The sequence below is a fragment of the Oncorhynchus gorbuscha genome, linkage group LG19 (assembly GCF_021184085.1).
Source record: "Oncorhynchus gorbuscha isolate QuinsamMale2020 ecotype Even-year linkage group LG19, OgorEven_v1.0, whole genome shotgun sequence".
NCBI lineage: Eukaryota > Metazoa > Chordata > Actinopteri > Salmoniformes > Salmonidae > Oncorhynchus > Oncorhynchus gorbuscha.
This window is the reverse complement of record NC_060191.1, coordinates 67,056,601-67,082,179: the sequence shown is the minus strand read 5'-3', so window position 1 is coordinate 67,082,179 and position 25,579 is coordinate 67,056,601. Positions and strand designations below refer to the sequence as shown.

General features: G+C 48.0%; 2 protein-coding genes across 8 annotated transcripts; both read left to right on the top strand.

Annotated features, from left to right (window-relative positions):
- The first annotated feature begins 48 nt into the window (after positions 1 to 48).
- numa1 (nuclear mitotic apparatus protein 1) lies at positions 49 to 14,688 on the top strand. 5 transcript variants are annotated; one of them, XM_046314103.1, is made up of 26 exons: positions 57 to 192; positions 1,586 to 1,639; positions 1,746 to 1,831; positions 1,950 to 2,029; positions 2,115 to 2,203; positions 2,586 to 2,660; positions 2,766 to 2,856; positions 2,943 to 3,087; positions 3,282 to 3,418; positions 3,717 to 3,828; positions 3,912 to 4,029; positions 4,576 to 4,716; positions 4,934 to 5,047; positions 5,176 to 8,355; positions 8,770 to 9,435; positions 9,564 to 9,773; positions 9,870 to 10,057; positions 10,149 to 10,286; positions 11,204 to 11,342; positions 11,571 to 11,796; positions 11,948 to 12,084; positions 12,188 to 12,502; positions 12,689 to 12,781; positions 12,893 to 13,204; positions 13,352 to 13,392; positions 13,702 to 14,688. In XM_046314103.1, exons 2-26 carry the CDS (start codon positions 1,598 to 1,600, stop codon positions 13,703 to 13,705), a joined length of 6,879 nt encoding a protein of 2,292 aa, XP_046170059.1. In that variant the 5' UTR covers positions 57 to 192; positions 1,586 to 1,597; the 3' UTR covers positions 13,706 to 14,688. The 5 variants fall into 5 exon arrangements, with proteins under 5 accessions (XP_046170056.1, XP_046170059.1, XP_046170058.1 ...); XM_046314100.1 differs by having other exon boundaries at positions 49 to 108; positions 5,176 to 9,435; XM_046314102.1 differs by having other exon boundaries at positions 5,176 to 9,435; positions 11,204 to 11,318.
- A 5,531-nt stretch (positions 14,689 to 20,219) lies between these two features.
- LOC124005578 (cysteine and histidine-rich domain-containing protein 1-like) lies at positions 20,220 to 24,803 on the top strand. 3 transcript variants are annotated; one of them, XR_006833654.1, is made up of 12 exons: positions 20,220 to 20,459; positions 20,807 to 20,856; positions 21,183 to 21,239; positions 21,671 to 21,834; positions 21,909 to 22,012; positions 22,104 to 22,162; positions 22,291 to 22,361; positions 22,479 to 22,584; positions 22,691 to 22,810; positions 22,889 to 22,951; positions 23,116 to 23,488; positions 23,520 to 24,803. XR_006833654.1 is itself a non-coding variant. In XM_046314974.1 (11 exons), the coding sequence occupies exons 1-11, from the start codon at positions 20,396 to 20,398 to the stop codon at positions 23,266 to 23,268; spliced, it is 1,011 nt and encodes a 336-aa protein (XP_046170930.1). In that variant the 5' UTR covers positions 20,220 to 20,395; the 3' UTR covers positions 23,269 to 24,803. The 3 variants fall into 3 exon arrangements, 1 of the variants encoding a protein (XP_046170930.1); XR_006833653.1 differs by having other exon boundaries at positions 23,116 to 24,164; positions 24,318 to 24,803; XM_046314974.1 differs by having other exon boundaries at positions 23,116 to 24,803.
- The last annotated feature ends 776 nt before the right edge of the window (positions 24,804 to 25,579 follow it).

The window sequence follows — 25,579 nt, the reverse complement described above, 5'->3', positions numbered from 1 at the left end:
TGAATGCCTCCAATAGGAAGGCTTGATAATCACCAGCGCCGAAATTTGAAAGAGTATACTTCTTAGCACTTCAAAAGTAGACCTGGTGTTCGAAACAAAGTTATTTTGGTAAGCGGGTGCTACCTATATTTTGGTATTTTCGAGACGGAATTTAAAAACATGTTTTCTACCAATAGCTAGATAATTGCAACGGTAAGACATACTTCTACTCGTTAATAGTTGTTTAATTAATAAGCTACTGTAACGTTTAGTTTGCTAGTCTCACTGACTGTTAGCTAGTAGCTAACGTTAGCACTGGGAGTAACGTTAGCTCGCTAGCCGTTAGGGAGTAACCAGAAATTCCTTTCTTTAAGTACCATTTATAGCTGTCGAGTAGCTAGCTAACGTTAGCTATTACCCAGATATCTTTTGGAGATTCTTTTCTCTAAGTAACAAGTTACTTTATATTTAGGTAGCTAGTAACGTTAACTAAATAGCTACACTGTATACAGTATACAAATGTATGTTGACACCTTCAAATGAGAGGATTCGGCTATTTCAGCACACAGTCTGTAATTTCCATAGATTAACATTGGCAGTAGAATGGCTTTACTGAACCGCTCAGTGACGTTCAATGTGGCACCCTCATAGGATGCAACATTTCCAACTAGTAAGTTCCTCAAATGTCTGCCCTGCTGGAGCTGCCCCGTCACTTGTACGTGCTGTTATTATGACGTGGAAACATCTGGGAGCAACAATGGCTCGGCTGCGAAGTGGTAGGCCACACAAGCTCACAGAACGTGAGTGCTGAAGCTCGTAGCACATCAAAGTCAACTGTCCTCGTTTGTAACACGCACTGATGAGTTACAAACTGCCTCTGGAAGCAAGTCAGCTTCATGAAATGGGTTTCCATGGCTGAGCAGCTGCACAAAAGCCTAAGATCGCCATGCCAAGTGTCGTCTGGAGTGGTGTAAAGCTCGCCGCCATTGGACTCTGGAGCAGTGGAAAAGAGTTCTCTGGAGTGATGAATCACGCTTCACCATCTGGACAGTCCGACGGATGAATCTGTGTTTGGTGGATACCAGGAGAAACGCTACCTGCCCCAATGCATAGTGCCAACTGTAAAGTTTGGTGGAGGAGGACTAATGGTCTGGGGCTGTTTTTCATGTTTCGGCCTAGGCCCCATTAGTTCCAGTAAATGGACATCTTAATGCTACAGCCTACAATGACATTCTCGATGATTCTGTGCTTCCAACTTTTGGCAACAGTTTGGACAAGGCCTTTTCCTGTTTCAGCATGACAACGCCCCCGTGCACAAAGCGAGGTCCATACAGAAATGGTTTGTCTAGATCTGTGTGGAAGAACTTTTGCAGCCATCTCCTCTCCTGTTATGACAGCCAAGGGGGGACCAACTCCATAATATTAATGCCCATGATTTTGGAATAAGATGTTTGCCGTGCAGGTGTCCACATACTTTTGGTCACGTAGTGTAGTTGGAGTTGCTGATAGCTTATGATAGCAAGCTAGCTTCTTAGACTGAGGGTTCTTCTTTCTTCCATACAGTGGAATGATTGATACTAATGTCTGTCTGTTTTCCATTGTCTAGTGAGCAGCAAAGATGGTGCTTCACCTTGATAAAGAGCATGCACTGTTGGAATGGGTAAGTGCTTTGTTTTCTGTGGTCGTAACCAATATAAGCTCTAAGTACTTAGTTATGTATGCCTTGCTAAATTGAATACATATTTTTTTTTTTTTTTCGTCACTAGGTTAACCACTTGAATGTGGACCTCCCGGTGCGGCGCATCAAGGATTTACAGGATGGCGTTTTGTTGTTGAAGCTCGTCTATAAACTGTGAGTAAAAACAATGTTCAGTAATAGCTTAGAACCATAGATATTTGTCCTCGTCTGGATTTCGCTGGCTTGGTAGTTTGCTTCTTGTGTTGATCATTGACGTTTGTGATTCTGACAGGAGAAAGGAAGAGCCCGCTAAGTCCTATTTGGACCAGCATGTCCAGGAGAGGCTGAAAGTGGTCTCTGACTTCCTGCAAGGTGAGTCACACTCACTAGTCATGGGGGAGGTGTTGTTTTCCCCCACAGACACATGGCTAACAGTCCTGCCGTTGTGTTTTTCCAGGTGACTGTAGGTGCAGCACAGAACGGGGAGCTCTCATCTCCTGGGACAACATCAGCAATGGCCTAAACCTGGAGGTGGAGTTATCCAAGGTATCAGGTTCATACAACTGGGTTTTATTCACTGACCAAATGTATACTTGGGCTTGAGATCACATCATGAATTGATGGATAGAATGCTCAGAGGCCACTGCATTGTGTTCAGCTCTACACTTGACCCAACTCTCTCTCAAAGCAAAGTGTATTGGTTACATGCATAGAATGACACAGTGAAATACTTAATTGCTCTCCTCAACATTTATCAAAAATAATTATGTAGTACAAGAATAAAGCAAATAGTAATGTTTGGAAATGTATACACTGTAAGAATATACAGTATATAGACTATGAAATATGCTGAAGTGAGTTAATGATCCAGCCCACCTCTAACCCAGATCGCCTGGGTGGCCTGTTTTTATACTTGTGTTGTTCTCAGGTGCTTGTGCTCCTGTACTACCATAGTGTGATCAACAACCATGTTGACCTGAACCAACTGGAATACAAGTTTGAGGTAGGAGGGTCCTTGTGCTCTTAGTGGCATACCATGAACTTACATTTTTCTTGTTGCCTGATAGCAGTGCAATTATGTGACTAACTTCTGTTTTTCTTCCCCAAGGTTGAGCTTGCCTCCATGCTCCGCTTTGTTTTGGACAATGAGAATAGCCTCTACTTGAGTGAGAACTTGGAGAAATATCTAAGGAAGAAGCGTAAGCCTTCACTCACATGTTTCAGGTTACGTTCAACAATTCACCTTATGGTTGCAGTACAGAAACACGCATACTCTTTTTCTCAGCCCTGTTTAGTTTCAACAGTGACATCTCCAGTACCTCCTCATCCTCCTTGTTCAACGATGAGGAGTCCCCGGTTTTCCGGCGCAGAAAGAACATCACTTCAGTTCAGTTTCTGGACCTCCAAACTGTTGCGTCCTCGTCTGTCAGGTATTACTCAGTCCCTCCATGTCTCCTCTGTTAGTGCTCACTCATTCCTCTTCTAGTATCCCACCTATGGTATCCTAGCAACGCCCTAGTGAGTTACTAGTCTAGAACAGCTGATGTTCTGTACGCTGGGTGGGAACACTGATCTGTGTGGGTAACCGGTGCCTTTTCCTGTTTTCTCCCACCCGCCTGTGCAGTTCTCCCCTGCAGGATGTGATGAACACTCCTCAGTTCCAGCTGAAGAAGCTGCAGAGGCAGCTGCGTCAGGAGAGAGACATGAGGGATGAGCTGGAGAAAGACTTGACCACCAGCGCCGCCACCCTCACCCAGAGAGGTACCTGCCTACCTGGCTCTGTCTGATTTTTAATAAGGATGTACCTGCTGTTTCTCCACTACTTCCTCTGGATTCTTACTGTTCCTGCTGATGAGTTCTGGCTGAACTTGGGATATTGTTAATTATCAGGTATCCTATTGAAATATTCAATGATACAGTCGAGGGTTTACACCAGATGATATTGGAACACCTGACTGCGAGCAATGGGGTGATTACACTTGGTTGGAGCTTTCGTTGTGCCCGTAGATTTCTTACTCTGATATTTAGAACCTAACACTGCTCTTTCACCCTCCTGTAGAGAGTCAGATCTGTCAGTTGCAGCACCGTATTGAGAAGCTGCTGAGGGAACAGGCTGAGCAGGAGCAGGAGCCCCGGGATGAGCTACAAGAACTGCACATAAAGAACGAGGGGTAGGAAGGGAGAGAGAGGAGGGTCAAGGTCGTGCTGAGGTAATCCTAGGTGTGTGTGTGTAACTCCGTTCTCTCTCTATTAGGCTGCGGACTCGTCTCCATGAGGTGCTGAAGGAGTGCCAAGCGTTGAAGACTAACTCATCTCAGATGGAACGGAAGGTGGATAACCTGACAGAGGAGAATGGCACCCTTTCTGCCCAGGTGAAGGACTCTCCTTGTACACGCTTCCTTCAAAGCCCAGTACAGGAAAACATTTGATTTTCCTCTTGTTTCCCCCCCTACACTGAGGTTGTGAGAGCTGTTTGATAAGACAGGCTGGAATTCCAGCCTGTTTTGGTGGGATGGAGTTTTGGCCTGATTGGTGACCTCACCAGATGGTAAAAGTTAATGGACCAATAACAACAGAGAGAGTTTCAAAACCTCTGCCAATAACAGCAAGTGTTCAGGTTGCATATCCCTCCCTTTTTAAGCTCATCCAATTAGACTCCTCACTCAGACCACTCCCAGACAGTCCTAGAAAAATGATTGCTTGAGAAATTGCTCTTTGCTAATTAGCTATTTTGGTTTATTTTTTGACCATTTTAATATAAAAAAATAATAACATTAAGGTACTAAATTTTTACCCAGAAAAGGTTTGATATTAAGATAAAAATGGCCGCAGTTTCACCTTTTTAAACAAGTAATTTAAACCATACACAGCCTATAGTGAATTACTAACGGACAACTGTCTCATCGTTTGTGTGTCAGATGCGTGAAGTGATTGCTCGGTTGGCGAGTGCTGAGGCTGAGGTGGACAGGCTGACTGAGGCCCAGGACTCTGCTCAGGGGGAGTGGAGCAGCAGACACTGCCACATTCAGGCTGAACTCAACCAGGCCACTGCTCAGAAGGTGAGGCCTATAGAACAGGTCCCATATTCATGAAGCATCTGAGTAGGAGTGCTGATCTTTGATCAGTTTTGCCTTTTTACAACACGATGACTAAAAATCACTTGGACAGGGGGGCCTGCTTCTAGATCAGTGCTCGGGAGACTCTTTATGACTAGAGGCCCAGATTATCTCAATTTGTGCTTTGCTCTTTTTACGTTTTCTTCTTTCTGTCTGTTAGGAGTGTCTGAATGAACAGATGCTGATCCTGCAGAGCAAGATCTCCTCTCTAGAGGACGAGCTGAGTAAAGCCAAAATGCAGGAAAAAGGAGAGGTTATGGGCCCTATCTTGGAGGTTAGCATTTACCCAGATACTTAAAGCTGGGTCAATTGTCACAATGTTCAAGGGTGATATTACATCCACATTTTAGTTTCAGTGTTTTGTGTTTTTAACCACATGTCCTTCCTTGTTTACCCCCACAGTGGGAGCAGCTGAAACAGGAGCTGGCTGATGCCACCCTCAGGCACGCAGAGTGTGAGTGCACCATCGCCCGTCTGAAGGGGGAGAAGGAGCAGGCTGCCACCCTGCATGCCCAGGAGAGGGCCTCGCTACAGGCAGAGAGCCAGAGACTGCAGGTCCTGGTGACTGAGCTCCAGGAAGCCCTGAGTGCTCTGCGGGCTGACAGAGAGGCTCTGGAGCTGGCCTCCAAGGAGGAGAGGGAGTCCCTGACTGCCCAGCTCCACACCCTGACTGCTGAGGTGGCCAGCCTTACCCAGACTGTACAACAAAGGGAGCAGGAGGTGAAGGCACTGGGGGAGGAGGTGCAGCAGGAGTGCATTCAGAGAGGGGAGCTGAACCTGGCTATGGAGCGGCAGGAGAGGAAGGCCAGAGAGGAGATCCAGGAGCTGACCAGCCACGTGGACACCATGGGTGACTCTCTGAGGAGGGCTGAGGAGGAGGTGCAGGTCAGGGAGAAGCAGCTTACCAAGCAGCAGCAGGAGAGTGCTCTACAGAGGGAGGTCCTACAGGAGGAGATGGCTGCATCTGAGAAGGTGTTAAAAGAGCTGAAGGAGCAGGAGGAGGCCGTTAGAGAGGAGGCCACTCGACTGCACCAGGAGATAACTACACATGCTACGAACCTCTGCAGCCTGAGGCAGGAGCACACTGCTCTGCAGGAACAATTGGCTAGGCAGCAAGAGGAGATCTCCCTAGAAAAGGAGGCGCAGTCCGAAGCCCACAGGGAGAAGGAAGCGGTGAGGGAGGAGCTCTCTCGACTCCAGGAGGAGCTGAGGAGCCTGGGGGAACAGATGGCCCAGCTGGAGGAGGCTCAGAGGGAGAAGGAGTGTCTCCTCCTCCAGTCCACAGAGAACATAGAGACCCTCCAGACAGAGAGAGCCACTGCCTCGTCCCTCGCTGAAGCCAAAGACCTGGAGCTCAGCAGCCTGAGAGAGGAGGTGAGGGCCAGGGAGGAGCAGCTAGCCATGCAACAAGAGGAGTACCGCTTACAGCAGGAGGAGCTACGGGAGGAGCTTGCCGCTCAGGAGAATGAAATCAATAACATGAGAGAGCGGCTCGCTGGCCTGATGGACCAGATCTCTCTGCTGAAGGAGTTGTGTCAGGAGGGCAAAAACATGGAGGCCCTGAGAGAAGAGCACACTGCCCAGCTGGAGCAGCTGCGGATAGTGAAGGAGCAGGTCGAAGAGGTCCAGGAGAGGAATGAGGAGACCTCGGTAGCTCTCAGGGAGAAGGAGTCGTCTCTCAGGGAGAAGGAGGAGAGCCTCCGGAGGCTGGAGGAGGAGCTACAGTCCACCACCTCTCTGGCCTCCCAGAGACGACAGGAAGAACTGACCTCACTCAAGGAGGAAGTCATCTCGCAGCAGGAGGAGGTGGAGAGGAGGCGTGCCGCAGAGGCCCTGTCAGTTGAGGAGGCGAGGCAGTTGGCTAGGGAACAGGAGTCTAAACGTATGGAACTGGAGGAGAGCGTGTCAGCCCTACAGCAGCAGCTGGACTCAGCCATCCAGGACAATGATAGGAAGAGACAGAATTGTGAGAGGCTGGAGCAGGACCTGGAGCACAGAGTAACACTGGTGGAAGAGCTGAGGCAGCAGGAGGATAGCGCCAGACTGGAGGCCACTCGACTCCGCCAGGAGATCTCTACACTTGTCAGCCATCTGGAGGCCGTGCAGAGGGGGAAGGAGGAGCTAGCCAGGCAGCAGGAGGAGCTGAAAGGGGAGGTGTCCCTTCATCAGCAGAGAGCTTCAGAGCTCCAGCAGAGCCTGGAGGTGCAGGAGGTTGCTATGAGAGTGTTAAAGGAGCAGACTGAGAGCACCAGAGAGGAGGCCACTGTGAAGATGGAGGCCCTACAGGCTCAGCTGGAGGTAGTGTTGTCTCTGGCTGCAGCTAAAGACCTGCAGCTCAGCACTCTGAGAGACGAGGCCTCTCTACTCTGCCAGGAGAACGCCAAACGGGCAGCTGATCTAAAGGACGTGCAGTCAGAGAAGATTCGGCTGGAGAGCCTGTTGAGAGAGGAGCACAGGGCCTTGCAGGCGGAGCTGGCCAAGGAGCAGGAGGAGCTGAGGGGAGAGGTGTCCCTCCACCAGCAGAGAGCTGCAGAGCTCCAGCAGAGCCTGGAGGAGAAGCAGGAGGCCCTTAGAGAGCTGAAGGAGCAGCTTGTCCAGCAGCAGGAGGACAGCTCCCTACAGAAGGTCTTGCAGGAGGCCCAGGCTGCAGCTCTCCAGGAGGAGGCGGTAGACGCTCTGAGGGGGGAGATGACCCTCCACCAGCAGAGAGCTGCAGAGCTCCAGCAGAGCCTGGAGCACCAGGAGGCTGCCTTGAGGGAGCAGGAGGCGAAGAGCACAGAGGAGGCCACTCTGAAGTTGGAGGCCCTCCAAGCAGCTAAAGACCTGCAGCTCAGCACTCTGACAGAGAAGGCCACTACCTTACAGCAGCAGCTAGCTAAGAGGGAGCAGGAGATCTCCCTTCAGAAGGAGGTGCTGCAGGAGGCCCACATACAGAAGGAGTCAGTGGAGGCACTTAGAGAGGAGCTGGCCAGGCAACAGGAGGAGCTGAGAGAGAAGTTAATCCACCAGCAGCAGAGAGCTCAGTCCTTAGAACAGAGCCTGGAGGAGCAGCAGGAGGCCCTGAAAGAGCTGACCGTGAAGGAGGAGAGAGCCAGAGAGGAGGCCACTCTGAAGATGGTGGCCCTCCAAGCAGCTAAGGACTTGGAGCTCAGCACCCTGAGACAGGAGGCTACTGTGAAGATGGAGGCCCTACAGGCTCAGCTGGAGGTAGTGTTGTCTCTGGCTACAGCTAAAGACCTGCAGCTCAGCACTCTGAGAGACGAGGCCACTGCCTTACAGGAGCAGCTAGCTAAGAGAGAGCAGGAGATCTCCCTTCAGAAGGAGGTGCTGCAGGAGGCCCACATGGAGAAGGAGTCAGTGGAGGCACTTAGAGAGGAGCTGGCCAGGCAACAGGAGGAGCTGAGAGAGAAGTTAATCCACCAGCAGCAGAGAGCTCAGTCCTTAGAACAGAGCCTGGAGGAGCAGCAGGAGGCCCTGAAAGAGCTGACCGTGAAGGAGGAGAGAGCCAGAGAGGAGGCCACTCTGAAGATGGTGGCCCTCCAAGCAGCTAAGGACTTGGAGCTCAGCACCCTGAGACAGGAGGCTACTGTGAAGATGGAGGCCCTACAGGCTCAGCTGGAGGTAGTGTTGTCTCTGGCTACAGCTAAAGACCTGCAGCTCAGCACTCTGAGAGACGAGGCCACTGCCTTACAGGAGCAGCTAGCTAAGAGAGAGCAGGAGATCTCCCTTCAGAAGGAGGTGCTGCAGGAGGCCCACATGGAGAAGGAGTCAGTGGAGGTACTGAGAGAGGAGCTGGCCAGGCAACAGGAGGAGCTGAGAGAGGAGTTAATCCACCAGCAGCAGAGAGCTCAGTCCTTAGAACAGAGCCTGGAGGAGCAGCAGGAGGCTCTAAAAGAGCTGACCGTGAAGGAGGAGAGAGCCAGAGAGGAGGCCACTCTGAAGATGGTGGCCCTCCAAGCAGCTAAGGACTTGGAGCTCAGCACCCTGAGACAGGAGGCTACACAACTCCGCCAGGAGAACTCCACACGTGTCAGCCGTCTGGGGGAGGTGCAGAGCGAGGGCCCCCTGAGAGAGGAGCACACTGCCTTACAGGTGCAGCAGGAGGAAAACTCCCTACAGAAGGAACTGCTGCAGGAGGTGCAGGCCACAGTCCTCCAAGAGAGGGAGGCCAAGGAGATACTGAGAGGGGAGGTGTCCCTCCACCAGCAGAGCCTGGAGCGCCAGGAGGCTGTCCTGAGGGAGGATCTAGCCAGGCAGAAGGAGGAAGGGCAGGCAGCAGGCCAGGTGCAGAAGGAGTTGATGGAGCAGTTCTCTGTGCTCCAGCAAGAGAAGGAGGCTCTGTTAACCCGGGCCCTCCAGGCAGAGCAGAACCAGAGCGAGCTGGAAGGGAGCATGGCTGAGCTGCGAGCCCAGGCAGAGAGCACAGAAAGTGGCCAGAGACAACAGCTGGATGCCCTGTTCCTGGAGAAGGAGAGGCTGACTGAGGGTAACCAGGTCCTGGAGATGAAATGTAGCGCCGCCCAGAGGCTGGAGGCTGTGCTGCAGGAGGAACTGGCCTTGCTGAGAGAACAGATGGAGGGAACAGAGTGGGAGAAGCAGGTCAGAGATCTACGGGAACAACTTGCTGCCAACACTGAGGTAGTGGAACACTACAAAACACAGGTGAGTCTGACCAGTAAACTCACAACCACATAACACATCTCTGAGCTAACACACACCTCACCCTGGCAGTGGATAGAATTATTCAGGTTTGTCTTGGAGGTTGAGGTGTGGTATATTTTTGTTCCCAGGTTGAGAAGGCCAAGAGCCACTACTCTGGGAAGAAGCAGCAGCTTGTGGAGTCTCAGGAGCAGGTGACGGAGCTGCAGCGCAGCCTAGAGGTCAGAGAGCATGAGGTCAACGCTGTTACCACAGAGATGAAGCTGCTGCAGAAGGAGCTGGAGAAGGCCAGGAGCAAAGAGAAGAGCCTCGGCTCCAAGATCAACACTCTGGAAGCACAGGTATACCTCTCAATTAGGTTATATGATGCATTCTATCATACAGGATGTCAGCTTCATATTGACATGAAACTAACATTATTTGTGTGTGTTTTACAGCTTGCGTTTGCTGATCGTCACCTTCGGGAGCAGAGCCAGGTTGGACCTGAGAGGGGACCAGGCAGGATTGAGAAAATGAGAGTGGGTAGAGAGAGTGTCTACCTGAAAGTCCCCCAGAGCCAGACTCGCCAGGAGATCAGCAGCGACAGCCTGGACCTGAGCCTGGACGACTCCCTCAACACTACCACGTAACTCACCTTCTCTTCCGTCACCATCTCCTCTGAGCTTGACTTGCAGCTAGGTGACTGGTATACATCTCCCTCTCTCCCTGCCCTGTAGGAGGCCAATGGAGCCTGATGAGTCCAGTACTCCCCTGGTGCGTAGCTCGGAGCGCGTAGCTGCTAAACGTCGTGCTCTGGGAGGGGACTCACTGGAGACCCTCTACTTCACCCCCATGAATAACCGTCAGATCAACCGGTAGGTTTAGAACGTGTGTTCGGCACCACTGGTTTAACTGCTACTATAAAGAAGTTCATCAGGGTTGTTCTCCCCAGGACCAGCACCACTAGTTTAACTGCTACTATAAAGAAGTTCATCAGGGTTGTTCTCCCCAGGACCAGCACCACTAGTTTAACTGCTACTATAAAGAAGTTCATCAGGGTTGTTCTCCCCAGGACCAGCACCACTAGTTTAACTGCTACTATAAAGAAGTTCATCAGGGTTGTTCTCCCCAGGACCAGCACCACTAGTTTAACTGCTACTATAAAGAAGTTCATCAGGGTTGTTCTCCCCAGGACCAGCACCACTAGTTTAACTGCTACTATAAAGAAGTTCATCAGGGTTGTTCTCCCCAGGACCAGCACCACTAGTTTAACTGCTACTATAAAGAAGTTCATCAGGGTTGTTCTCCCCAGGACCAGCACCACTAGTTTAACTGCTACTATAAAGAAGTTCATCAGGGTTGTTCTCCCCAGGACCAGCACCACTAGTTTAACTGCTACTATAAAGAAGTTCATCAGGGTTGTTCTCCCCAGGACCAGCACCACTAGTTTAACTGCTACTATAAAGAAGTTCATCAGGGTTGTTCTCCCCAGGACCAGCACCACTAGTTTAACTGCTACTATAAAGAAGTTCATCAGGGTTGTTCTCCCCAGGACCAGCACCACTAGTTTAACTGCTACTATAAAGAAGTTCATCAGGGTTGTTCTCCCCAGGACCAGCACCACTAGTTTAACTGCTACTATAAAGAAGTTCATCAGGGTTGTTCTCCCCAGGACCAGCACCACTAGTTTAACTGCTACTATAAAGAAGTTCATCAGGGTTGTTCTCCCCAGGACCAGCACCACTAGTTTAACTGCTACTATAAAGAAGTTCATCAGGGTTGTTCTCCCCAGGACCAGTACTGAGCGCCGGCTGCAGAGCAGCATCACATCCCTGGGAGAGCTGGCACTGGACTCAGCCAGGAAGAGACCACCCACCTCCTCAGCTAGACGCCGAAGGACCACCCAGGTCATCAACATCACCATGAGCAAGGTGGAGGGCGCACTGGGACACCTCTCACTGCACGTTCTCTCTCTCGCTCACCTCTTTTTCTCGCTCTCTCTCGCTCTCTCTCTCGCTACATTCTTGGGAGCACCCTGTATCACTTTTTGGTTTTCAACTCTCATCTAGCTGTCTTTTATGTTGGTTGACCTGCTGAGGAAGACTGAATTGCAGCAGAGTGAGTGGGATGGTTGACTTCTCCTCTCTCTCCCCATACAGACGACCCCTGGTCGCAGAGGAGCAGGAGAGGATAGTGACAACGAGACGTTCTACAGCCTGGCCTCCGTCCACTCCCATCCCAACATCACCGGAAGAACACAAACTGCACGACCTGTCTCCATGGAGATCTTCCACACACCCGGAAAACCTGCCGTTGCCTTGAGCGATCAGCTCCTCAGTCTTCCTGGTTACCGTCGAAGCACCGTCCACGTTGCAGCTCCACAGAGTACGAACCGTTTACACACATTCTACAACGAGCCCCTTGTCCTCAGCCGGTGACACTTCTCCATTGCCTTCGACATGTTCAAGGAGGCACCAAGAGGTTGATTGGCCCAGAGTTTGTACTACAGTATGTTTATGTTCTGCACGTTGTGTAGGTACGGGCCAGTTCTGTGTAGGGGCAGAGAATGAGCCTGACCATGCTGCTGATGACTGGCTACGCATCGCTGAGCTGCAGGCCAGAAACCAGTCCTGTCTGCCTCACCTAAAGAGCAGCTATCCTCTGGAGTCCAGGGTACACTGTTACTCACTCTCCATCTAGCCATCTGTCACTTTCTCAAAACGCTGTTTTGCTTGTAATCATCCAATCTCCAAACCCTGCCTCCTCCCCCTTGCAGCCCAGCCTGGGACCGTCCTTTGAGTTCACCGACGATGACCTGCGCATGGGCGACCCCACGGAGACCATCCGTAGAGCCTCTGTGATGCCCGGACAGATTCAGGAGTCTCTGTCATCCCACCGGCTCTCACTCCACCCGGGACCGGCCGACAGCACCACGGCCACCAGGCCAGCCTACGGCTCTCACCGCCTCTCACTGATGCCCCCCAAACCTAAAGCCAGCAGCACCCTGAACCACCAGAACACGCACAACCTCAGGGGGAGCAACCTGTCACTCAAACGCTCAGCCAAAGACCAGGAACCAGACACACCTGAGGTGAGGGTGGAGGGGGGTGAGGGTGGAGGGGGGTGAGGGTGAGGTGAGGGTGGAGGGTGAGGTGGGGGGGAGGGTGGAGGTGAGGTGGGGAGGGTGGAGGGGAGGTGAGGGTGTAGATGTTAATGTGGGGGTTCAATCATTAACCTGTTTGTTTAATTCTACATTTACTGAATTCTCTTTTCTCAGGCTAAGAGGATGGCAACCAGCTGTTTCCCGCGCCCTCTTACCCCTAAAGGAGGTCGTTTCGGCTCATCCAACAACCGCCAGCCTCTTAGCCCTGTGAGTCTCTCTTCCTCTGGACTATAACATGTGGTTTGTTTTCTTAGCAGCAATGGTTGTTAGCATACTCCAAACAGTAGGCCTAAAATATCCACCCATCCTCTCTGTCAGGCTGAGCGGAGACAGTCCATGGTGTTCTCCATTGACAACACGCCTCGTAAGGCAGCTTCCAAGAGCGGCTTCCTACAGAGAGGCATGAGTAAGATTCGCAGCTCCACCCGTAAATCCCCAGGGAACAAAAGCTCCCGTGTCCCGCAGTCCGGAGATGGGAAGTCTCCCCGCAGTGGAGCCGGGAGTGTGAAGTCCCCTCAGCCGGGAGGGAAGGCACAGAGGAAGTCCCCTCAGCCGGGAGGGAAGGCACAGAGGAAGTCCCCACGGACCAACAGCAGCAAGTCTCCAAAGAACCCCACCAGCGCACGCAAGGTGAGAACCACTTCCTTTCTCCAGACAAGCGGCATATGATCATATACATAGGAGATGATTTCTAGCCACATTGGACATGCTGTTTGACCCCCCCACCACCCCGTATCAGACCATGTGTCTAACTACAGCGGTACGGTGTGTGTTTAGGAACCTGAGGTGTTGGTTGGAAAGCCCATTCATCTGAGCAGGTTTTCTATCATTTCTGTTTCACTCAGCTGCTTCGTTAACACTGGGCTGTGCTGCAGGGGTGTGTCTGTCTGGGGGTTGGGTGCTGGTATTATTCATATCACTGGATCGTCCCTTGGGGTTACGGTGTTAGTTTGTGGTGACGTGTTTTCTAAATTCCCTGTTTGCTACATTACACCTGACTGTCTGCAGGACTCGTCGGCTCATTTCGTCAATGCAGACCTGCTATTCACTTAGGTGTCTGGGTGATTATCCAGTGTGTTCCTCTCTTCTCCCTAATAAAACATGTTTTTTTTCCTCTCTCTCCACAGATGAACTTCAGGAGAAAGATGTGAATGAACATCTGATCGCCCTAAACACTTTTTTTTACATAATCTCCCAAGAACAATCGTTTTTATGTGCAATAAATACAAGTATACTTTCATCAGAGGTTATATTATATTTACTTAGTGCGATTTGGGGTTTTAATAATTTGGTTTGTTTTGAGATTTAAAATTTCAATCTTTTATTTAATTTGACCTCCTAATGATGTAATTGTATTAGTTAAGCCCTGTTCAATGGGGTGGTGAGGTATCCAATACTGTTATAGGTCACCTACTGTACGTGTATAGCTGGTACACTGAATCATGAGGATGCATTACACTTGGACTTTTTCATCTCATCTTCTTTGGCTTTTTAAAGTCCCCACCCTTTTAGCTTTAAAACCTTTTTGTATCATATATATATATATATATCACACACACACATGTATTGTCTTTCAAATAAAACGTATAAAACAATCTAGCAAATATTTTGAAAGGTGAAGTTTTGTGAAGGGAATTCCACCTTTTACCTTATGGCAGTGCGACCTTAATCCAAAATAACAGTCTGGATTTGATGTTCAGACATTTCATAGAGAGAAATTTCCATTCTCAAATACTACACGGTCATTAATTTGTGAGTAGGATATTCGACTGTATAGGTTGGGATTATTTTCAAAGGCGTTTGATTAAATTCTGTCCAGAAAGTCAACCTGCCAGTGTCTTAATACAATCTGTAGGTTACAAGTACCTCCAGGCCATAGTCAGCCTACTTACCTACTGCAACCCCCTGCCACTTCAGTCATTTCACCGACAGAATCTCTTCCCAGTCACAGGAGACTTGTGATTTGAGCCTGTTAGTGGAACCGAAATGGACTAGTGAGATGAGTGGACCAGTATCACTTTCTGTTAGGCCCCTGGAAAACGAGTGTTTGAATGTTTTTACAGTCCGATGAATGAGTCCGTGTGTTATGTTTAAACAATAAATTAGTCATTGGAGCTATTTTCCCTTTGGTCATCTTAATGTAAAGTTTTAATTTGTTGTGACCCCAGGCTGTTAGAGAAACAGAAACACAGCCTAAAACCCCAAACAGCAAGCAATGCAGGTGTAGAGGCACGGTGGCTAGGAAAAACTCCCTAGAAAGGCCAGAACCAAGGAAGAAACCTTGAGAGGAACCAGGCTCAGAGGGGAGGCAAGTCCTCTTCTGGCAGTGCTACACAACTCTTCACCACTCACACTATGCTATCGCTGGGTATTACACACATACTGGTTACATAGCTGATGCCTGCTGGACTGTTAATTTATCACGGTATTCCACTTTTAACTTTTTGTTTATCTGTCAGCCCTAGTCCCGAACTCCGGTCCTGGGTGGAGTTAACCGAACCTCTGCCCATTCATCGCCATTTTACCTGTTGTCTTAGCTGATTAGCTGTTGTCTTACCTGTTGTCTTAGCTAGCTCTCCCAATCAACACCGGTGATTGCTTTATGTCTCTCAAATGTCACTGCCTTGTATACTGTTGTTTAGGATAGTTATCATTCTAGTTTACTGCGGAGCCCCTAGTCCCACTACATGCCTCAGATACCTCCTTTGTCCCACCTCCCACACTTTTTTAAAATTTCACCTTTATTTAACCAGGTAGGCTAGTTGAGAACAAGTTCTCATTTACAACTGCGACCTGGCCAAGATAAAGCATAGCAGTGTGAACCGACAACACAGTTACACATGGAGTAAACCATTAACAAGTCAATAACACAATAGGAAAAAGAGAGTCTATATACATTGTGTGCAAAAGGCATGAGGAGGTAGGCGAATAATTACAATTTAGCAGATTAACACTGGAGTGATAAATGATCAGATGGTCATGTACAGGTAGAGATACTGGTGTGCAAAAGAGCAGAAAAGTAAATAAATATAAACAGTATGGGGAAGAGGTAGGTGAAAATGGGTGGGCTATTTACCGATGGACTATGTACAGCTGCAGCGATCGGTTAGCTGCTCAGATAGCAGATGTTTGAAGTTGGTGAGGGAGATAAGTCTCCAACTTCAGCGATTTTTTTTTTGTTTTTTTTGTTTTGTTGTTTAAAAAAAAAATTTTTTTTTTTGCAATTTGTCACATGCGGTGACCTCACCCTGTATAACCAGCGTGTCCAGAGATGCAACCTCTCCTGGGCTTAACTCCACTGTACCTGCACCCCACCATACCCCTGTCTGCACATTATGCCCTGAATCTATTCTACCACACCCTGAAATCTGCTCCTTTTATTCTCTGTCCCCAACGCACTAGACGGCCAGTTTTGATAGCCTTTAGCCTGTACCCTGATCCTACGCCTCCTCTGCTCCTCGGGTGATGTGGAGGTTAACCCAGGCCCAGCGTGTCCCCAGGCACTCTCATTTCTTGACTTCTGTATTTGAAAAAACCTTGGTTTCATGCATGTTAACATCAGAAGCCTCCTCCCTAAGTTTGTTTTACTCACTGCTTTAGCACACTCCGCCAACGCTGATGTGCTTGCCATGTCTGAATCCTAGTTTAGGAAGGCCACTAACAATTCTGAGATTTTCATACCCAACTACAACATTTTCCATCAAGATAGAACTGCCAAAGGGGGAGGAGTTGCAATCTACTGCAGAGATAGCTTGCAAAGTTCTGTCATACTTTCCAGGTCTACACCCAAACAGTTTGAGCTTCTAACTTTAAAAATGAATCTATCCAAAAATAATTCTCAATGTTTCGGCCTGTTATAGACCCCCCTCAGCATCCAGCTGTGCCCTGGACACCATATGTGAATTGATTGCCCCTCATCTATCTTCAGAGTTTGTTCTGTTAGGTGACCTAAACTCGGATATGCTTAACACTCCGGCAGTCTTACAATCTAAGCTAGATGCCCTCAATCTCAAATTATCAAGGAACCCACCAGGTACAACCCTAAATCCATAAACATGAGCACCCTCATAGATATCATCCTGACCAACTTGCCCTCTAAATACACCTCTGCTGTTTTCAATCAGGATCTCAGTGATCACTGCCTCATTGGCTGCATCCACTATGGGTCCGCAGTCAAACGACCACCCCTCATCACTGTCAAACGCTCCCTTAAACACCTCGGCGAGCAGGCCTTTCTAATCGACCTGGTATCCTGGATGGATATTGACCTCATCCCGTTAGTTGAGGATGCCTGGTCATTCTTTAAAAGTAATTTCCCCACCATCTTAAATAAGCATGCCCCTTTCAAAAAAGTAGAACTAAGAACAGATACTGCAATAGCATTGAATATTCCCCGCGATATGCAACTGTTCAGGGAAGTCAGGAACCAATATACGCAGTCAGTCAGGAAAGCAAAGGCTAGCTTTTTCAAACAGAAATTTGCACCCTGTAGCTCTGACTCCAAAACGTTTTGGGACACTGTAAAGTCCATGGAGAACAAGAGCATCTCCTCCCAGCTGCCCACTGCACTGAGGCTAGGAAACACGGTCACCATGGATAATTTCAACAAGCATTTCTCTACGGCTATGCTTTCCTCCTTGCTACCCCAACCCTGGCCAACAGCTCCGCACCCCCCACAGCTACTTGCCTGATCCTCCCCAGCTTCTCCTTCACCCAAATCCAGATAGCAGATGTTCTGAAAGAGTTGCAAAACCTGGACCCCTACAAATCAGCTGGGCGAGACAATCTGGACAAGTCTGTTCAACCTCTCTTTCGTATCGTCCGAGATCCCTAAAGATTGGGAAGCTGCCGCAGTCATCCCCCTCTTCAAAGGGTGTGACACTCTAGATCCAAACTGTTATTAGACCTACATCCATCATGCCCTGCCTTTCTAAAGTATTCGAAAGCCAAGTTAATAAACAGATCACCGACCATTTAGAATCTCACGGTACCTTCTCCGCTGTACAATCTGGTTTCCGAGCTGGTCACGGGTGCACCTCAGCCACGCTCAAGGTACTAAACCATATAATAACCGCCATCGAAAAAAAGACAGTACTGTGCAGCCGTCTTCATCAACCTGGCCAAGGCTTTGGACCCTGTCAATCACCGCATTCTTATCACAGACAGAGTTCAGTGTGCCCCTCTTTGGACACTGTGTTAACTAACCTCCAAACGAGTTTCAAAGCCATACAACACTCCTTCCGTGGCCTCCAACTGCTCTTAAATGCTAGTTAAGCTAAATGTATACGCTCAACCGTTCGCTGCCTGCACCCGCCTGCCGACTAGCATCACTACTCTGGACGTTCTGACCTAGAATATTTGGACAACTACAAATACCTAGGTGTCTGGCTAGACAGTAAACTCTCCTTACAGACTCATATTAAACATCTCCAATCCAAAATCAAATCTACAATCGGCTTTCTATTTCGCAACAAAGCCTCCTTCACTCACGCCGCCAAACATACCTTAGTAAAACTGCCGATCCTGCCGATCCTCGACTTTGGCAATGTCATCTACAAAATAGCCTCCAATACTCTACTCAGCAAACTGGATGCAGTCTATCACAGTGCCATCCGTTTTGTTACCAAAGCCCCTTATACCACCCACCACTGCGACCTGTATGCTCTCGTTGGCTGGACCTCGCTACATATTCGTCGCCAAACCCACTGGCTCCGGGTCATCTATAAGTCTATGCTAGGTAAAGCCCCGCCTTATCTCAGCTCACTGGTCACGATGGCAACACCCACCCGTAGCACGCGCTCCAGCAGGTATATCTCACTGGTCATCCCCAAAGCCAACACCTCCTTTGGCCGCCTTTCCTTCCAGTTCTCTGCTGCCAGTGACTGGAACGAATTGCAAAAATCGCTGAAGCTGGACACATATTTCTCTCACTAACTTTAAACATCAGCTTTCTGAGCAGCTAAACAATCGCTGCAGCTGTACATAGCCCACCCAATCTACCTACCTCATCCCCATATTGTTTTTATTTACTTTTCTGCTCTTTTGCACACCAGTATTTCTACTTGCACACCATCATCTGCTCATCTATCACTCCAGTGTAATTCTGCTAATTTGTAATTACTTTGCTACTATGGGCTATTACCTCCTCACACCATTTGCACACCATTTGAAAATACACATCCCAAAACAATTGCTTTGTGTTTGAATGGTTATAATAATAATAATAATAGTCAACCAAATTGTATTTGAAAATCCTTTCAAATACAGTAGTGGGAAAAACTACACAAGTCATACTGTAGTAAATGTAAAGATATCTTAATATAAAATGACTCAAGTAAAAGTGAAACTTGAGTAAAAGTCTAAAAGTATTTGGTTTTAAATATACTTAAGGTTCAAAAATAAATGAAATTGCTAAAATATACTTAAGTATTAATTGTAAAAGTATAAATCATTTCAAAATCCTTATATTAAGCAAACCAGACAACACAATTATCTTGTTTTTTTTAAAAGCCAGGGGCCCACTCCAACACTTAATTTACAAACTAGTAATAATGTTTAGTGAGTCCTCCAGATCAGAGGCAGTAGAGATGACCGGGGATGTTCTCGGTTTAGTGAGTCCTCCAGCTCAGAGGCAGTAGAGATGACCAGGGATGTTGATAAGTGTGGGAATTTGACAATTTTCCTGTCCTGCTAAGCATTCAAAATGTAATGAGTACTTTTGGGTGTCAGGGAAAAATGTAATAAGTACATATTTTCTTTAGGAATGTAGTGAAGTAAAATTAAAAGTTGTCCAAAATATAAATAGTAAAGTACAGACACCCCCCAAAAATACTTAAGTAGTACTTTACATCACTATTAAAATATGTATTTAATAAATGGGTTAAATGCATGGGAGTGTATTTGAATCGGTGTATTTGAGTTTTATCTAAAAATGTCCACATGTATTTCCAAATACATTCCCATATTTAACTACTTGATTTTTTTCTTAAAATAAAGGAATTGAAAAGTAATTTAAATAACTGAGATACCCTCTTCCTTCTCTCTCCCTCTCTTCCTTCCTTCTCTCTGTCTCCCTCTCTTCCTTCCCTCTCTTCCTTCTCTCTCTGTCTCCCTCTCTTCCTTCTCTCTTTCTGTCTCCCTCTCTTCCTTCCCTCTTTCTGTCTCCCTCTCTTCCTTCCCTCTTTCTGTCTCCCTCTCTTCCTTTTCTGTCTCCCTCTCTTCCTTCCCTCTTTCTGTCTCCCTCTCTTCCTTCCCTCTCTGTCTCCCTCTCTTCCTTCTCTCTTTCTTCCCTCTCTTCCTTCTCTCTTTCTGTCTCCCTCTCTTCCTTCTCTCTTTCTGTCTCCCTCTCTTCCTTCTCTCTTTCTGTCTCCCTCTCTTCCTTCCCTCGCTCTGTCTCCCTCTCTCGGTCTCCCTCTCTCTCTCACACACACACTCGTAACATCCTAATCATTACAAAACATCTATTCGATCAAATAAACAATTACATTGTTTGTTAACCAAATTCGACACTTACTGACCTCCATACAAAAACTCCTTGCTCGATGAGAGCGAAAAAGCGCCACCTGCTGGAGAAGAAAGATATTGACAGATTGAATGCAGTTATTTATCTTGCTTCGTCTCTTCGTACATGCCTGCAAACAACACTGGCTGGCTGGTTAACGAAAGTTCCCGAACTCCACCGCCATTTCCCGGAACTGTGTGCGGGAGGAAACACATGGCCAGGCAGGCTTATTAATATTGTATTAAACATCTGGCTGCTTTACATCCTAATTGAATATAGTATATTTTAATAGCCCGACGAGTTATCTCAGTTCGTTCATCATGACGTTGATGTGCTACAACAAAGGTTGCGGACAACGATTTGACCCAGACGACAACGCTGGTGGTAAGTGGAGCTAAAAAGGAATTTAACTGGCTGTGTATAACAAACTATGAATGTCTACACATGGCATTCTCAGTTTAGGAATAGTTGAATGTTAGATATTGTACACGTTCTTTACTATTAGCAAGTGACAGCTGCAAACGTGTGCCTTTGTGGATTTTTGTGCGCTACTCCCGTTACGGAATCGCATGGAACACGTTGGAGACGTAAATATAACCAGGGCGGATCACCGACATTTTTTTGTTTGATCTGAAAGGAAAGTGTTGATACAATGAAATATATGTTTTATGAAGCTAGATAGTTATGTCCGTATTTTGCTCTATCATATTAATGAATGTTCTCCTCCATAGATGCCTGTACCTTTCACCCTGGCGTGCCTGTTTTTCACGATGCTCTTAAGGTAGGGTCAACCTTACCCTGACAGAACCACTAAACACAGTATGTGAGTAAGACTGTTGGTTCGAATCCCAGCGACGACTAGGTGATACATCTGCCCACGTGCCCTTGAGCAAGGCACTTTCTCCTGGAAGTTGCTCTGGATAAAAGCATCTGGTAAATGTACAGTGGTGTCCTCTGCTAATCACCTCTCATTCATCTCCACTTACCTGAACACAACACATAGGTGATAAAAGCAGATGAAGGAGAGGAAACGAGGTGGAGAAAGATGTTTTTATAGACTATTGACTGTGTGGGTAATGAACCCGTATTGACCTGACTGTCCTGTAGGGCTGGTCCTGCTGCACGAGACGCACCACGGACTTCTCAGACTTCCTCAGCATAGAGGTGAGTTAACCCCCCCCCCCCGGCTCTGTCTGCTCCCCCTCCGAGATAGAAGAGATGTCTGCTCCCTCCCCGAGATAGAAGAGATGTCTGCTCCCTCCCCGAGATAGAAGAGATGTCTGCTCCCTCCCCGAGATAGAAGAGATGTCTGCTCCCTCCCCGAGATAGAAGAGATGTCTGCTCCCTCCCCGAGATAGAAGAGATGTCTGCTCCCTCCCCGAGATAGAAGAGATGTCTGCTCCCTCCCCGAGATAGAAGAGATGTCTGCTCCCTCCCCGAGATAGAAGAGATGTCTGCTCCCTCCCCGAGATAGAAGAGATGTCTGCTCCCTCCCCGAGATAGAAGAGAAGAGGCCTTTGTAAAGTTTCAGAAGTGTTCAGTATTACATATGCTATATGATATGCTAAAGTTGAAGGGTGTGTTTCTCTCCTCAGGGCTGCAGCAGAGGTATCCATAACAGAGAGAAGCCAGTGGAGCCGATCCTGCCGGAGGTGACGAGCTCAGAGGGGAGGAGAGAGAAGGGGGAGGAGCTAAAGCCCCGTGGTGACCCCTATATCATTCAGGCTCCTAAACCACTAGAGCTGATACACAGACCCAGGTAACACACGTTACTCAGGTGACACACACACAGTTTGTGTTTATCCTTAGTGATCATGTGTGTGTGTGTTTCAGTGGTGATGAGCCCCTGGTCCGACTTCAGCAGAAGGTGTTCTCCTCTCTGAGACAGGCTCTGGAGAAAGTCCGGCTGGCAGAGAGCAGGCAGCCTCACAACACAGGTATGCTGCTGTCATAATGGACCTTTAACCTGGCTCTGATAGGATTGAGAGGTGGGTGGCTCACAGGCTCTCTGTCACTGTCTCTCACTAGACGAAGAGGAGGAGGAGGTGAAGATTGGCACGTCCTGTAAGAATGGAGGCTGCTCCAAGGTAGAGTACTACTCCATTTCTCAGTGTGTGTAGAAGTTACCAGTCATGGCTCAGAGAGTGATGAGATGAATAGCTGTTTTGATTTAGTGTATTGTGTTGGTGTGTGTCCCGGTTTCTCTCCCTTGCAGTCTTTCTCTGGTCCAGGGAGTAACGAGGAGAAGTGTAAACACCACCCTGGAGTCCCTAACTTCCACGAGGGGTGAGACCCAAAAACACTTGAGATTCTGATGTCCTCCTCCTGTACAGTATATCTGGATAGATGTGTGATCAATGACTGTTGTTGGCCTCTGCTCTGGGCTTGTACCCTGTCTGTCAGGATGAAGTTCTGGAGCTGCTGTAGGAGGAAGACGTCTGACTTTAACTGTTTCCTGGCCCAGGAGGGCTGCACCACAGGAGGTCACCTCTGGAGGAAACCAGACAAGGTCAGCACCCCTTCAGAGTTTATCTCAGGCACTGACTCAGACAGATTCACACAATCAGAAGTGCGCATGCCCCCCCTCCCTATGTATTTCTCTCTGCCCCCTCCAGGGGATGAAGGTGGTACCGTGTAGGTTTGATTGGCACCAGACAGGCGGCCAGGTCATCATCTCGATCTATGCCAAGAACTCTCTACCAGAGCTCAGCTATGCAGAGGCCAACGGCACCACGGTACACACCACACACAGGCAAACAGATATTTGAAAATGCTTGCCTTTTGTGTCAGTGGTTAGTATATCTGTGTTCTAGGTGATCATCCGTGTGGTCTTTGAGGGAGAGAAGGAGTTTGAGCAGAAGATCAACTTATGGGGGGTGAGTGACGAAGATGGTGGTAACAAGTGATGAGGGTAATGAGCTGTTCATTGTGACAGTGTGGATAGGCAGAAATCATCATATAAAGTAACTATTAGAACTCTTAAGCCCTTTAATAGGATCTCTGTGGTAGTCATAGTTCATCTCCCTCTCATGTCTCCTAGGTGATCGATGTGACTAGCAGTGTGGTGAACATGATGTCTTCCAAGATGGAGATCTCTATGGGGAAGGGGGAGCCAATCACCTGGGCCCGTCTGGACCTGCCCTCTCCCACAGACACGCCCACTGAGGGGGGGAATGGGATTGGAAAGGCGTAGAACTAGACAGAACGAAATCAATCACATGGTACATGCTCCTCCCATATGTTTTAGTGAACCTGTTGAATATCGTCTGAGAGCAGTATTTATTTCTGACATGCTACTCAGAATGCGGAGGCTAAACTTCACTGAAACACTGTCTGAAGGCGATAACCATCAGGTCTTCCTACTGAAACACAGTAACCATCAGGTCTTCCTACTGAAACACAGTAACCATCAGGTCTTCCTACTGAAACACAGTAAACCATCAGGTCTTCCTACTGAAACACAGTAAACCATCAGGTCTTCCTACTGAAACACAGTAAACCATCAGGTCTTCCTACTGAAACACAGTAAACCATCAGGTCTTCCTACTGAAACACAGTAAACCATCAGGTCTTCCTACTGAAACACAGTAAACCATCAGGTCTTCCTACTGAAACACAGTAAACCATCAGGTCTTCCTACTGAAACACAGTAAACCATCAGGTCTTCCTACTGAAACACAGTAAACCATCAGGTCTTCCTACTGAAACACAGTAACCATCAGGTCTTCCTACTGAAACACAGTAAACCATCAGGTCTTCCTACTGAAACACAGTAACCATCAGGTCTTCCTACAGAAACACAGTAAACCATCAGGTCTTCCTACTGAAACACAGTAACCATCAGGTCTTCCTACTGAAACACAGTAAACCATCAGGTCTTCCTACTGAAACACAGTAAACCATCAGGTCTTCCTACTGAAACACAGTAACCATCAGGTCTTCCTACTGAAACACAGTAACCATCAGGTCTTCCTACTGAAACACAGTAAACCATCAGGTCTTCCTACTGAAACACAGTAAACCATCAGGTCTTCCTACTGAAACACAGTAACCATCAGGTCTTACTACTGAAACACAGTAAACCATCAGGTCTTCCTACTGAAACACAGTAACCATCAGGTCTTCCTACTGAAACACAGTAAACCATCAGGTCTTCCTACTGAAACACAGTAAACCATCAGGTCTTCCTACTGAAACACAGTAACCATCAGGTCTTACTACTGAAACACAGTAAACCATCAGGTCTTCCTACTACCTCCTCACTTGAAAAGAGATGCAGGCAGCTATCACCCTAGCATCCCTCATCAGGATCTGTATCTAAGGAGCAATTGGGGACAGCCAGTCAGAATGTAAACTGTTCTCAAACACACACACACACCAGAGGACGGGCTCATTGGAATGACTGGAAGGAATTGAACGTGGTTTCCATATGTGTTTGATACCTTTTCATTTATGCCACACACACAGTCCTTCTGTTCTTTGTCAATTGCATTTGAGGATATTTGTGCCATTTATTGGTATTAGTTGCCTTCCAGAAAATGTAACCTATCTTTATGAAGTTCTCTTACTTTAAGTCTTTGTTTTGGGTTTTAATTGTTTTTGCTCACTTCTGAGATCTGTGATTTAGTTTCACTCTTTACTTGCTGTAGTTTGTTTTCATACAAGGCAAAAAAAGCTATGTGCTCTCCCACAGACTTAATAAACCTCTGAACCGACGTTGTAATTACAGTGTCGGCTATCTTCATACCAGAGAGTTAACGCTCACAAACCATGATTTTATTAAAAGTCGTTTCACTAAAAGCACATGGTACGTTCAGCGGTGTAAGAGGATGTGGCTTCAGACTGGCTCAGATACTACAGAGTGTAAGGCAGGGTGGGAGAGGATGTGGCTTCAGACTGGCTCAGATACTATACAGAGTGTAAGGCAGGGTGGGAGAGGATGTGGCTTCAGACTGGCTCAGATACTACAGAGTGTAAGGCAGGGTGGGAGAGGATGTGGCTTCAGACTGGCTCAGATACTACAGAGTGTAAGGCAGGGTGGGAGAGGATGTGGCTTCAGACTGGCTCAGATACTACAGAGTGTAAGGCAGGGTGGGAGAGAGATGTGGCTTCAGACTGGCTCAGATACTACAGAGTGTAAGGCAGGGTGGGAGAGGATGTGGCTTCAGACTGGCTCAGATACTACAGAGTGTAAGGCAGGGTGGGAGAGGATGTGGCTTCAGACTGGCTCAGATACTACAGAGTGTAAGGCAGGGTGGGAGAGGATGTGGCTTCAGACTGGCTCAGATACTACAGAGTGTAAGGCAGGGTGGGAGAGGATGTGGCTTCAGACTGGCTCAGATACTACAGAGTGTAAGGCAGGGTGGGAGAGGATGTGGCTTCAGACTGGCTCAGATACTACAGAGTGTAAGGCAGGGTGGGAGAGGATGTGGCTTCAGACTGGCTCAGATACTATACAGAGTGTAAGGCAGGGTGTAAGAGCATGTGGCTTCAGACTGGCTCAG

Excerpts from the sequence above, each read along its gene's own strand:
- numa1 (XM_046314100.1), top strand. The coding sequence starts at position 1,598 with ATGGTGCTTCACCTTGATAAAGAGCATGCACTGTTGGAATGG. Across the intron at positions 3,088-3,281 it reads GTTGCGTCCTCGTCTGTCAG|TTCTCCCCTGCAGGATGTGA; the intron begins GTATTACTCAGT and ends CCGCCTGTGCAG. Across the intron at positions 5,048-5,175 it reads TTATGGGCCCTATCTTGGAG|TGGGAGCAGCTGAAACAGGA; the intron begins GTTAGCATTTAC and ends TTACCCCCACAG.
- LOC124005578 (XM_046314974.1), top strand. The coding sequence starts at position 20,396 with ATGACGTTGATGTGCTACAACAAAGGTTGCGGACAACGATTTGACCCA. Across the intron at positions 20,857-21,182 it reads TTTTTCACGATGCTCTTAAG|GGCTGGTCCTGCTGCACGAG; the intron begins GTAGGGTCAACC and ends ACTGTCCTGTAG. Across the intron at positions 22,163-22,290 it reads AGAATGGAGGCTGCTCCAAG|TCTTTCTCTGGTCCAGGGAG; the intron begins GTAGAGTACTAC and ends TCTCCCTTGCAG.